General features: G+C 39.2%; 3 protein-coding genes across 4 annotated transcripts; 2 read left to right on the top strand and 1 right to left on the bottom strand.

Moving 5' to 3' along the window:
• Nucleotides 1–23: 23 nt before the first annotated feature.
• On the top strand, nt 24–11,423 carry Prim1 (DNA primase small subunit). 2 transcript variants are annotated; one of them, XM_002046556.4, is made up of 3 exons: nt 24–165; nt 9,935–10,105; nt 10,161–11,423. In XM_002046556.4, the coding sequence occupies exons 2-3, from the start codon at nt 9,946–9,948 to the stop codon at nt 11,303–11,305; spliced, it is 1,305 nt and encodes a 434-aa protein (XP_002046592.1). In that variant the 5' UTR covers nt 24–165; nt 9,935–9,945; the 3' UTR covers nt 11,306–11,423. The 2 variants fall into 2 exon arrangements, with proteins under 2 accessions (XP_002046592.1, XP_070063904.1); XM_070207803.1 differs by lacking the exon at nt 24–165 and adding an exon at nt 2,311–3,508.
• Nucleotides 460–2,169, top strand: LOC6624647 (PHAF1 protein CG7083). Its single transcript, XM_002046555.4, has 2 exons — nt 460–783; nt 862–2,169. The coding sequence occupies exon 2, from the start codon at nt 865–867 to the stop codon at nt 2,158–2,160; it is 1,296 nt and encodes a 431-aa protein (XP_002046591.1). The 5' UTR covers nt 460–783; nt 862–864; the 3' UTR covers nt 2,161–2,169.
• Nucleotides 11,337–13,102, bottom strand: LOC6624712 (heat shock 70 kDa protein 14). The gene has a single exon (XM_002046557.4). The coding sequence runs from the start codon at nt 12,966–12,968 to the stop codon at nt 11,421–11,423; it is 1,548 nt and encodes a 515-aa protein (XP_002046593.1). The 5' UTR covers nt 12,969–13,102; the 3' UTR covers nt 11,337–11,420.
• Nucleotides 13,103–13,165: the final 63 nt, after the last annotated feature.

Raw genomic sequence — 13,165 nt, forward strand, 5'->3', positions numbered from 1 at the left:
TATTATTGTGAGCGCAGTGCGTGGTTTCGACGTCGTTGTAATATTAATAATTAAGCGTATATTTATTGATTTCAATTAAATAAAGTGCATAACTCGAAAGTATAAGCGATAGAAATTGTCTGGAAATTGTTGGCACCCCAAGATCAATCCAAATAAAAACAAAAGGTAAGCGTAAACAATTAAGAAAAAGCGCGCCAAAAATGACTGTGCAGCTGCTTAACTCAGCTGTTGCGTTCTAAGTGAACGTTGCCACCTGCAAGCAGTCAAACTTATTAAAAATAAAGTTAACCCATTTGTTGACTTGTTAACATAAGTTTCTGCATAAATTAGTCAATAATATTCAAATTCATAAGCTTGCATGTAATTATTAAGTAGTTTTAGCATAATTTCACAAATTTTGCAAAATCAGCTGTTCGCCCGATCTGGCAACACTTCAACTTTGTTATTACATTACATTTGTATTTCTGCTGCGCATTTGCCTTTTTTTTTGCCTTTGTTCGGAGTGTGTATTAGAAATCGACAATATTCTTTAGAAAATACGCTAAGCTGTATAATAAATTGCAAAACGCCTAAAATTACACGTTTACGCAACCAAATAATTAGACGTGCAAAATTGAAGCGAGAATAATAGCAGAAGCAGCGACTACAGCAAACAGCAACAACACGAAACAGGGGCGGAGAAGAAACAACGGACTTGAACAAATAACAAGACAAAACAATAACAAAAAAACAACACGAAATTGCGCATATTTTCGTGGGTCGCAGCTGATTTCACATATCAAGGTCAGTAAGGTGGCAAAAGTAAAAATAAATATTACATATAATAAACAACAAAAAAACAAAACACAACATTTTGCACAGAATATGCTCGACCTGGAAATTGTGCCAGAGATCTCACTAGGCTGCGATGCCTGGGAATTTGTGCTGGGCATGCACTTCTCTCAGGCCATAGCCATCATACAATCACAGGTGGGCATCATAAAAGGCGTACAAGTGCTCTACTCCGACACCAATCCGCTGGGCGTGGACATCATCATAAATCTGCCACAGGATGGACTACGTTTGATCTTTGATCCGGTTGTGCAGCGCCTGAAAACCATCGAAGTGTTCAACATGAAGCTGGCAAAGCTGAAATACTGCGGCGTCTATTTCAATTCACCCGAAGTGTTGCCCAGCATAGAGCAAATCGAGCATTCATTTGGCGCCACCCATCCGGGCGTCTACGATGCGGCCAAGCAGCTCTTTGCGCTGCACTTCCGTGGACTGAGCTTCTATTTTCCCGTGGACAGCAAATTGCACTCAGGCTATGCCCATGGCCTGGGCTCGCTGGTCTTTCTAAATGGCGCCTCGCCAGTGGTATCAAAAATGTCACTGTATGCGGGCAGCAATGTTGCTGAAAATCGTGCGCCTTCACTGCCATTGGCCTGCTATCATAGACAATTGTATTTGGAGTCGGCCACCGTGCTGCGCACCTCATATGGCCACACCAAGGGCCTGAAACTGAAGCTCTTCACGGAGGGTTCGGGTCGCGCCTTGGAGCCACGCCGTCAGTGCTTTACGCGTGAGCTGCTCTTTGGCGATAGCTGTGAGGATGTGGCCACCAATTTGGGCGCACCCAATCGCATCTTCTTCAAGAGCGAGGACAAAATGAAGATACACAGCTCGAGCGTCAATCGCCAGGTGCAGAGCAAACGTAGCGATATATTCTTTAACTATTTCACCCTGGGCATCGATGTGTTGTTCGACGCTCGCACCCAGACCTGCAAAAAGTTCATACTGCACACCAATTATCCGGGCCATTTTAATTTCAATATGTATCATCGCTGTGAGTTCCAGTTCCAGCTGGAGACGGATCATCAGCCTGGCGAAAGCGAGAGCAAGCATGATCATGTCAATATAACTGCCTACACCAAATGGGATGAAATAAGTGGCTCGCTGGCCACATCAGAGCGTCCGGTGGTGTTGCATCGCGCCAGCTCGACGAATACAGCGAATCCCTTTGGCTCGACCTTTTGCTATGGCTATCAGGATCTGATATTCGAGGTGATGCCCAACAATCACATCGCCTCCGTAACGCTGTATAATACGGCACCGCCACGACAGCCGGCGCATTCCTGGCAGCAGCATAAAATGCAGGACATTCGCCTGACTGTCGCCTAAAACAGCAGCTGGCTGTTGTCCTGGCTGTATTTGTGTCTGTATCTGTATCTGTGTGCGTGTGCGTGCGTGTTTGATTGTGGTCGTGTGGGCTCTGTGACGCTTAATGAACCTAACTTTAAGCAACAACAACAAAATGATCTAACCTAGACTTTAAACGATTAGTAGTTACATTACGATTATATATAGTAATATATATAGTGACATATCCATAGTCGCACCCACCCTTTAACATAACTTAGCACATAAGCATAAGCACAATTATAAACATTTCTAATATTGTAAACAAAGAGCCTGGTGATAACATCGACATTGGTCAAGATCAAACTGTCCCCCTTTGGTAGACATAAACAATTCACCCTAAATATCACGCCACTGTCAATGTTCCCATCAGAGTACTATCCCACGCATAATTGCTGACGCAGCTCAAACTTCACTCAATTTTGACTCAAACTCTCTCAAAGCGAAGTTTGCTAAGCGACCGCAACAGTTAGATAAATCAGTTCATATTCGGGAAGCAAATCTGAATGTACTCAACAAAAGTAGCCGTTAAGTGAAAATAATAAATTGAAATATATTTTTTTATAGTAACCTAACGTGCAAAACTTAATTGGCGCAGCCGGTAGGATACGTCGGGAAAAATTAAAGATCGCTAAAGGATAATTAATTCCCAGATCTAACGCACAATCGCGACCGAAAGTGTTGTCGGAGTGTAATAAAAATTTTCTCGAATACGTATCCGCACAAGAACCTTCGGGTCATTAGTAGCTTAATAATATTGACCCTTTGGGCAATAAAGCTACTACAGTTAATAACGACTGGCTTTGCATATCGTTTGATCCCTGCAATACGTTATTACTGAGTCTTTTTAAGACACACACACAAAAAAAAAAAAAAACATTTACACAATAATCCATCACAAACTTTAACTTAAAATAAAAGTGCAAAATCAAAGAACAATAAAGTTCAAACCTACAAACTCAAAACTATTCAAAAAAAGTGTATTACACCAAGATGACAATGGAATTATCAGAACAACACCTCAACCAGGCCCTTTCACAACTTAGACAGGTGCCAAGCTTTGACGGATCAACGGATCAACTAAACGCCTTCATTAAAAGGATAGATTACATCCTACACCTGTATCCAACCCGAGATGTTAGACAACATAGCATCTTATACGGAGCCATCGAATTGCAAGTCACAGGAGATGCTCAGAGAATATCACAAAGGACAGCAGCCAACACTTGGCAGGAGCTGAGAAACGCATTGATTGAAGAATACAAAGTGCAGACACCATTTGAAGAACTCCTTCGACGCTTATACAACACGAATTACCAAGGAAACGTCCGTAAGTTCATCGAGGAGCTCGAGAATAAATCTTTTGTTATTTTAAATAAGTTAGCACTAGAAAATATACCTAGCAATACAACCCTTTATACAAATGCTATGAATAACACAATCAAAGATGTTATTACAAAAAAATTACCAGATAGGCTTTTCATGATGTTAGCCAGACACGACATTACGTCGACACAAAAACTAAAGCAAGTAGCTCAAAGAGAGGGATTATATGAAAATAGCGTTACTGAAAAACCTAAAAATAATAATGTTCAGGGAAATCCAAATAACAATCGTAGGAACATGGGAAATTATCAGCAAAATGCTAACCCAACCACCATTTCAAGTGGCTATTCCAACACGAATCAGAGTTATCACGCACAAAATAAACAGCATAATAAGTCCGAAGACAATCAGAAAGCTCACCACGAGTTCCAACAGAAATTAAGTCAAGGTAGATACCAAAATCCCTTAAACTACCAAAATCAGTCCCATTCACGCTTGAATGCACCAAACCCTCCGACTAAACGTCAAAGAGATAGTAACAGTGGGCAGATGAAAATGGATACATCCGAAAATTTTCATCAGCAAGCCTCGGAACAAACAGAAGAAATCCATTCATAAAATTGATTATGAATGACGAAGTTCTAAAATGTGTCATCGACACAGGTTCAACCATTAATCTAATGAAAACTAACCGCTTAAATTTTCCAGTTTACAACGAAACATTAAAGGTTCACACCATAAATGGTGTTATTGAATTAAAACAAAGTATACGATTAGGAGCAAGCAAAATTTGTCCGAGCAAACAAAAATTCTATATTCACGACTTCTCAGAGCATTATGATGTTCTGATTGGGAGAGAATACCTTGAGGCATGTCAAGCAAAAATAGACTATGCACAAGGATCCGTAACCTTAGGAGAATTTAACTTTTGTTTTAGATATAACGACGAAGAGGTCGAAGAGGACATGACCGCACAAGAGTGCCTTGATCCACCCTCAACAGAGGACAGACCATTTAACTTCGCTATTAATAATGAATTAATAGAAAACAATGAGTTTAGGCTAGAGCACCTAAACTCAGAAGAAAAAGAAAAAATAAAAAAAGTTTTACATGAATTTCGTGATATCCAGTACCATGAAGGTGACAATTTGACTTTCACTAGTACAATTAAACACAAAATTCTAACAAAACATGAGGACCCAATTTACAAGCGTCCATACAAATATCCTCAAATATACGATGAGGAAGTAAATAAACAAATAAGCGATATGATAAAACAAAATATCATACGTAAATCCAAATCCCCTTACTGCTCACCAGTAATAATCGTTCCAAAGAAAAACGATGCATCTGGAAAGCAAAAGTTCCGGTTAGTCATAGATTACCGCAATCTCAATGAACTAACTATTAATGATAAATACCCTATCCCGATCATGGATGAAATATTAGACAAACTTGGAAAATGTCAATATTTCACAACCATTGATCTAGCCAAAGGCTTCCACCAAATCCAAATGGATCCTGGTTCAATACCCAAGACCGCATTTTCGACTAAACATGGCCATTACGAGTACACTCGCATGCCATTCGGTCTTAAGAATGCACCTGCAACGTTCCAACGTTGTATGAACAATCTCTTAGAAGATTTAATTTTTAAGGATTGTCTGGTCTACTTAGACGACATTATTATTTTTTCCACTTCATTGGAGGAACACATTTTGTCGCTACAAAAGGTATTTAAGAAGCTTAGAGAAGCTAACTTAAAACTACAGTTGGATAAATGCGAGTTTATGAGAAAAGAAACTGAATTTCTCGGTCACATAATCACAACTGAGGGTATAAAACCAAATCCCAACAAGATACAAGCAATTGTCAAATTCCCAATTCCAAAAACCCCAAAAGAAATTAAATCATTTCTAGGATTATGTGGTTTCTATAGGAAATTTATACCAAATTTCGCTAATATAGTAAAACCATTAACACTTAAATTAAAAAAAGGAGCAAAAATCAATATAAAAGACAGAGACTACGAACTAGCGTTTGAAAAGCTAAAAGTACTCATAACATCCGACCCAATTTTAATATACCCTAACTTCGAAAAACCATTTTCATTAACTACAGACGCGAGTAATATGGCAATAGGGGCCGTCCTTTCGCAAGAGCATAAGCCTATATGCTATGCAAGTAGAACTCTCAACGAGCATGAGTTAAATTATTCAACGATTGAAAAAGAATTATTAGCAATCGTTTGGGCCACTAAATACTTTAGGTCCTATCTCTTTGGTCGACAATTTCAAATCCTTAGTGATCACAGACCACTCGTCTGGTTAAATAATATGAAAGAACCTAACATGAAATTACAAAGGTGGAAGATCAAGCTAAATGAGTTTGATTTCCAAATTAAATACGTCCCAGGAAAAGAAAATTATGTGGCAGATGCTCTGTCCAGAATTCAATTAAACGAAAACTTCTTAGGCGAAGATACAATTAGCACAAGAGCAACAATACATAGTGCTCAAGAAGACAACAGTAACCATTTACAAATCACAGAAAGACCACTTAATTATTATAATCGACAAATAGAATTTGAAAAAGGAACCGAGAACGAAACAAAAGTTACGAATTACTTTCACAAAACCAACATAAAAATTACGTACAAAGACATGACTAATACGCATGCCAAAGAATTAATAAAAGAATACTTATGCACAAAGAAAAGTGTGCTATACTTCCACAACGAAGCAGATTTTCCAATTTTTCAAGAAGCCTACTTAGAAATAATAAGTCCGAATAATTCAACAAAGGCAATGAAAACTAGTACAAAATTAATAGACCTTCAAACATACGCAGAATTCAAAGAATTAATATTAAAAAAGCACAAAGAATTATTACACCCAGGAATTGAAAAAACTATCAATTGGTTCAAAGAAACCCACTATTTCCCAGATTATCAAAATTTAATTCAAAATCTAATAAATGAATGTGAGATTTGCAACATCGCAAAAACAGAACACAGAGATACAAAATTAACTTTCGAAATAACTCCGGAAATCGCTAATATCCGAGAAAAATATGTAATGGATTTTTACATAGTAGGAGATAAACAATTTTTATCTTGCATTGATATCTATTCAAAATTTGCATCATTAATAGAAATAAAAAGTAGAGACTGGCTAGAAACCAAACGAGCTATATTACAAGTGTTCAACCAAATGGGTAAACCCATCGAAATAAAGGCAGACAAAGACTCAGCTTTTATGTGTACAGCTTTACAATTATGGCTAAAATCAGAAGCAGTAAATATTAATATAACCACTAGTAAAAATGGTATATCCGACGTAGAACGATTTCATAAGACAGTTAACGAAAAACTAAGAATCATTAACAGCGACTCAGACGTCGAAAATAAACTTACAAAATTTGAAACTATACTCTACACGTACAATCATAAAACAAAGCACAAAACGACTAACAGAACACCAGCGGACATATTCATATATGCAGGTACACCAGAGTATGACACTCAAGCTAATAAAGAAAAACTAATAAATAACCTCAACAAAAAACGAACAAATTATGAAATTGACACTAGATACAAACACTCACCGTTAGTTAAATCAAAGACGACAACCCCGTTCAAGAAAACAGGAGAACTAAGACAAATCGACGACAAACATTTTGAGGAAACTAACAGAGGCAGGAAAATAACACATTACAAAACCAAATTCAAAAAGAAAAAGAAGACTAATCAAAGCAAATATAACAATTACAGGTCAACAACAGACAGCGATCAAAACATACAAGCACCAGCTTAAATTAATTATTATAATATTACTATCAATAACTGTAAACCATATAAATGCACAGAGTATTGAAATTAATCCTATCAAAGCCCATAACGGATATCTCATATTTAAAACAGGAACCATAGACATTCCGACAGATTACGAATTCCACTGTTTAACGGTTAATATAACAAAAACCGAAGAAACTTTTAACAATTTAATTGAACAAAGTAAAGAATTCAATAACCTTATACAAATCGAATACCTAGTAGAGAAATTAAACAGAGAAATAAACGGCTTAAAAATAGCCAAACGTAGCAAAAGAGGTTTAGTTAACATAGTAGGAACAGCATATAAATACTTATTTGGAACATTAAATCAAGAAGACAAAGCAGAAATTGAACAAAAAATAAGCAACTTAGCAGAAAACAGCGTTCAGGTTAACGAATTAAATTACATAATAGAAGCTATAAACAAAGGAATAGAAATCATGAACGAACTAGATCAAGAGAAACAAAAAGGAAAGAAATTAGATATCCTTATATTTAACTTACAACACTTTACAGAATATATAGAAGACATTGAGATGGGAATGCAGCTCACAAGATTAGGAATTTTTAACCCAAAATTACTAAAACATGACTATTTGTTGCATGTTAATTCTGAGAAATTGTTGAATACAAAAACTTCCACTTGGTTTAAATCAGATACAAACGAAATACTGATAATATCCCATATTCCTCGAGAAATAATAAAAAGCCCGGTATTCGAAATAATTCCATACCCGGATGAAAATAATAATATTTTGACAGAAATAGCTCATGAAAAATATTTTACCCAAGATAAAAAAGTTTATAGCAGAGAAACAAAAAAATTAATTAATAATGAATGTTTAACAGGAATTTTAAACCAAATAACATCAGAATGTAGTTATACTAAAATTTTGCAAAATTTTCAAATCAACTACATAGAACCAAATATAATTTTAACTTGGAATTTACCAAAAACTATATTAAACCATAATTGTATAAATAACGAAATAACAATAGAAGGAAACAATATAATAAAAATCTTTAATTGTTCATTGCAAATTAATGAAATTTCAATTTCAAACAATATGTTAGATTATACTCAAAGCATTTACGTAAGCAATGATGTTATAAAATTAGAACCACTTTCGTTTGTACAAACGAAACAAATTATAAATGCACATACAAAATTTAACAATGTATTCCAGATAATTACAATAACCATATTTGTAATCATATTAATAAGTTTAACACTGTATTTGACATATAAGTTCAAAAGCATACCTAAGAAATTAATTATAAAATATAAAAAACCCAAAGTAGAAGAAACACCTACAATAATAGGAGATATACCAATTCTAAAAGAAGAAAATGTTACACTATATCCAAACTTAAACACCTGAGGACAGGCACTTTTCTAATGGTTGGGGGAGTGACATATCCATAGTCGCACCCACCCTTTAACATAACTTAGCACATAAGCATAAGCACAATTATAAACATTTCTAATATTGTAAACAAAGAGCCTGGTGATAACATCGACATTGGTCAAGATCAAACTGTCCCCCTTTGGTAGACATAAACAATTCACCCTAAATATCACGCCACTGTCAATGTTCCCATCAGAGTACTATCCCACGCATAATTGCTGACGCAGCTCAAACTTCACTCAATTTTGACTCAAACTCTCTCAAAGCGAAGTTTGCTAAGCGACCGCAACAGTTAGATAAATCAGTTCATATTCGGGAAGCAAATCTGAATGTACTCAACAAAAGTAGCCGTTAAGTGAAAATAATAAATTGAAATATATTTTTTTATAGTAACCTAACGTGTAAAACTTAATTATATATATATATATATATATACATATATAGAATTTCTATATAGTCGCTAAGCAAATTTATCAGACTCACTGACCATATTCCTTTCGCGGTTCTATAATTCCATTGTGTTAACTCGACCCAACTTGACTCGATTCATTACTGACAATTAATTAGCTGCGTATTTTTTAATTGCATGTCGTTAAAATATCTAAATATTTTAAGCTCAAAACGTGTATTTCTCTTTAAAAAAGAAACAAAACAAAAAAAAAATCATCAAAAAAATATGTATAAATATAGCAATAAGGTTTCGACAAAAAAGAATTACAAGTAGTTTTCTTATCGCCATTAAATGTTTGTTGTACACACAAATATTAAGCATTTACTTTATAGACAACACGTACACTTCCAACCGTTTGTATGTATACGTCGATTATGGTCTCTGAGAGTCGAAGGTACCCAGTATGTAGATTCTCAGACGTAGTTTAATTTACTACTCTTCTACAACGCATTTCTATTATTATAAATAATTACATATCTTGGATACATAAGCTATGAATATATTTTCTGTTTCTCACAATACCCAAAAATTTTAATCCAAACTCTTTTATACACGCTTACGCGCACTTCCTATTACAAGTATCGCCTCTCTATGCGATTTTCATAAAGTCAAATAAGTAAGCTCTACAGATTTTAATGATCTTCTTGATATGTCTGTACTCAACTAGTTTTGTGGTAATATGAATGTCCTCATATATATATATATATATATATATATTTAATTTGTGAATTATAGAACAGCTCAAAATGCCGGAGCAGAACGCAGATCAGGAATCTCAGCCGCAGGCGCCGCAGGAATCAAAAGCACCCGTCTATGATGCTAGCATATTACCGGATATGCTGCCCGTTTATTACAGACGCCTCTTTCCACACGAGCCCTTCTATCGCTGGCTAAACTATGGACACTGTAAGTGCCATCCATTTATTAGCTGGGAGTTATGCTAACCTTTTTCAATTTGCAGCGGAGGATAATATATTTGTCAATCGGGAGATTTCATTCACTTTGCAAGATGATATCTACATACGCTACTTGTGCTTTGAGACCCAAGCGGAGCTGGAGAAAGAGATCTGTTCGCGTAATCCCTATAAAATCGATATTGGACCCGTGATGAACACCAGACCGAAGAACTTTCGCACTGTGGCTGGTGGATTGACGCCCGTACAGCGTGAATTGGTCTTTGATATCGATGCTACGGACTACGATGATATACGCAACTGTTGCTCCGGTGCGGAGATTTGCCTCAAATGCTGGAAATTTATGATGCTAGCGGCACGCGTTCTTGATGCTGCCCTACGCGAGGATTTCGGCTTCGAGCACATGCTCTGGATATTCTCCGGCCGTCGTGGCATACATTGCTGGGTGTGCGATCACACGGCGCGTCATCTGGACGCCCGAGCACGTGCAGCTGTCGCCGAGTACCTGAACATACTCACCTACACGAATAATACGGCACGCGTTCAGATGGGCGATCGTACGCATCATAGTTTGCGGCGTGCCTTAAAGATTTTGGAGCCCATGTTTGAGGAGATTGTGCTGGAGGATCAGAATCTGTTCGGCACGCCCAAGGGCGTTAATAGGCTGCTGCAAATGGTGAGCGATGAGGCGGCACGCAACGATTTGGAGTCGTATCTGCAGAAGCAACACGAGGATGGCGCCCACTCGAAGCTCGTCTGGGACAGCTTTGTGCGCTATGCGAACTCGATGCGTACCAGCGCAGCCAATGTCTGGAGTCGCAAACTGAAGCATATTGTGCAGGAGGTGCAGCTGTGCCTGCTCTATCCCCGGCTGGATATCAATGTAACCAAGGGCTTCAATCACTTGCTTAAGGCGCCCTTCTGCATACATCCGGCCACGGGCAAGGTGTGCATACCCTTTAGTGTCAGCGCCGTGGCCAAGTTTGATCCGACAACGGTGCCCACCATCTCACAGCTGCTGCAGGAGATAAACGCATACGATGACAAGACGAAAAGCTATATGGAGGCGCCCGAGGACAAGAGTCGCATCAAGGATTACAAAAAGACCAGCATGTTCAAGGGTGTGGTCGTATTTGAGGAGTTTCTGCGTAAACTGGAGCGTAATTTTAAGACCAAATCGATGGATTTTTAAGGCAGCATCAAAGAAACAATTCACAGCATAATTGATTGAAGCTTTTGAATTTATTATAAACTCGTCGTATTATAAGTATTAGGCTACCAACAATAAATAGACTAAATGATTGAGTTCACATGCAACGCAGTCGCACCAATGGCACTATATTACCATCCTTGTCATCCCAATCTACCTCCACCTCCAGCTGAAACAGACCGTCGTCTATGGTCGGCGTCGTATCTGGCAGATGTGCCATTATTTCGCTCTGTCCGGTGCGCAGCTTGAACGAGGCCAGGGCATCAATGGCATCACCCTCACCAGACTGCGGCAGCGAGACTTTGATCTTGGCCGGCAATATGCTGCCTTTGCTTAGCACCAGTTTAGCATTGGTCTCATCGTTGCCATGCCATATGTACAAATCATCCTCGACCAGCACGCAGTCGTCGGCCTTTTGCAGCTGTGCCTGCAATGGATCGAGCAGAAACACCGCCTGGCGCGCACAGCCAATGGCCACAACCTCGTCCGTCGAGTGACTGTTGTGCAGCTTCGCATCCGGATAGCGTGCCGCCACAGCCGCCTGAAGTTTTGGTATTTGCATGGTGGCGCCCAGCAGCACAATATCATCGATGCGCTTCAGCTCTGGGTGCTCCTGCTGTGCGCGTTCCACGCACTCGCCGAGCTGCTGCATAAATCCATTGATCACCGGCTGGATGAGGCTCTCGAAGCGTGCGCGCGACATTTGCGCATTGAAATCGACGCCATCCATTAGCGAATCTATGTACAGCTGCGTGGATGGCAGCGTTGTCAGTATATGTTTGCAATTGGCCGCAGCGGTGCGTATTTTGGCCAGCGAACGACGTGACTCGTGCGGATCCAGTTTGTACTTGCGCTTGAACTCTTCGCAGATGAACTGCACCAGCGCCTCGGTGAACTGGCGGCCGCCAATCGGAAACGGTCCAAAGGTGGCCAGCTCAATGAAGTAGCCATTCTGCACGGCATACAGGGCAAAATCGCTGTACAATCCACCGCATTTGATGGTCAGCACATGCTGACGCTCCCGCTCCGGCTGCTCCGTCTGCTCCTCGCCAATTTTATAGCACAGCACGGCAGCTGTGGGCTCTGCAATTATTTGCGCCACATGAAAACCAGCCGCTTTGGCAGCATCTGAGAGCAGCTTAAATGACTGTGCCGGATAGTAGCTGGGTATGGAGAGCACCGCAATGGGCGAATGTTCGGTATCCGTGTGATATTGTCGCGCCAGTTCCAGTTCGGCGCGCAGCAGCTCGACGGTGACCTCAAATGCGCTCATCTCTTTTGTGACTATCGTATCGTCCTGATCATCTCGGTCCGCTGGCACTGTGTGTTCCATGCGAAACACAAAGGCCTCCTTGTCATATTCACAGGGCACTTCCTTCAGCGCATTGGCCAGCTTGTCCTCGCTGAGCTCCGCCTCTGGCTGCAACAGCTGGAAACTGTGCGCCACCGCCTGTTTAGGTCGTGTGGCCATCTTTTGTTTGGCCGTCAGGCCGCATTCGGTCTCCGAGTCGCCGTTCCACAGCAAACATGCCTGCGAGACGCGGTCGCCCTGCTTGTTAGCAATAACTTCTGCCTTGCCATCGGATCTTACGTAAGCAATGCACATTGTGCTGTTACCAATTTTAATGCCAAAACGCGGCCACATTTCGTTGAAATTTGAATATTGTCTGACAGCGAACAGAAATTTGGGAAATAATTAAAATAAATATTACAACGAAATGCAGCACGCGCACGTTTTTTTGGTCAGACAGCGCGGTAAAACTATCGCCACTATCGATAACAATCAGTGCTGCAAGAGTTTCGAAACTGTGTTGGTTAGTTATTATTATTTTTTTGGATCGC

The sequence above is a fragment of the Drosophila virilis genome, chromosome 3 (assembly GCF_030788295.1).
Source record: "Drosophila virilis strain 15010-1051.87 chromosome 3, Dvir_AGI_RSII-ME, whole genome shotgun sequence".
Classification (NCBI taxonomy): Eukaryota; Metazoa; Arthropoda; class Insecta; order Diptera; family Drosophilidae; genus Drosophila; species Drosophila virilis.

Excerpts from the sequence above, each read along its gene's own strand:
- LOC6624647 (XM_002046555.4), top strand. The coding sequence starts at position 865 with ATGCTCGACCTGGAAATTGTGCCAGAGATCTCACTAGGCTGCGATGCC.
- Prim1 (XM_070207803.1), top strand. The coding sequence starts at position 3,172 with ATGACAATGGAATTATCAGAACAACACCTCAACCAGGCCCTTTCACAA. Across the intron at positions 3,509-9,934 it reads GAATTACCAAGGAAACGTCC|AACAGCTCAAAATGCCGGAG; the intron begins GTAAGTTCATCG and ends TGTGAATTATAG. Across the intron at positions 10,106-10,160 it reads CTGGCTAAACTATGGACACT|CGGAGGATAATATATTTGTC; the intron begins GTAAGTGCCATC and ends TTCAATTTGCAG.
- LOC6624712 (XM_002046557.4), bottom strand. The coding sequence starts at position 12,968 with ATGTGGCCGCGTTTTGGCATTAAAATTGGTAACAGCACAATGTGCATT.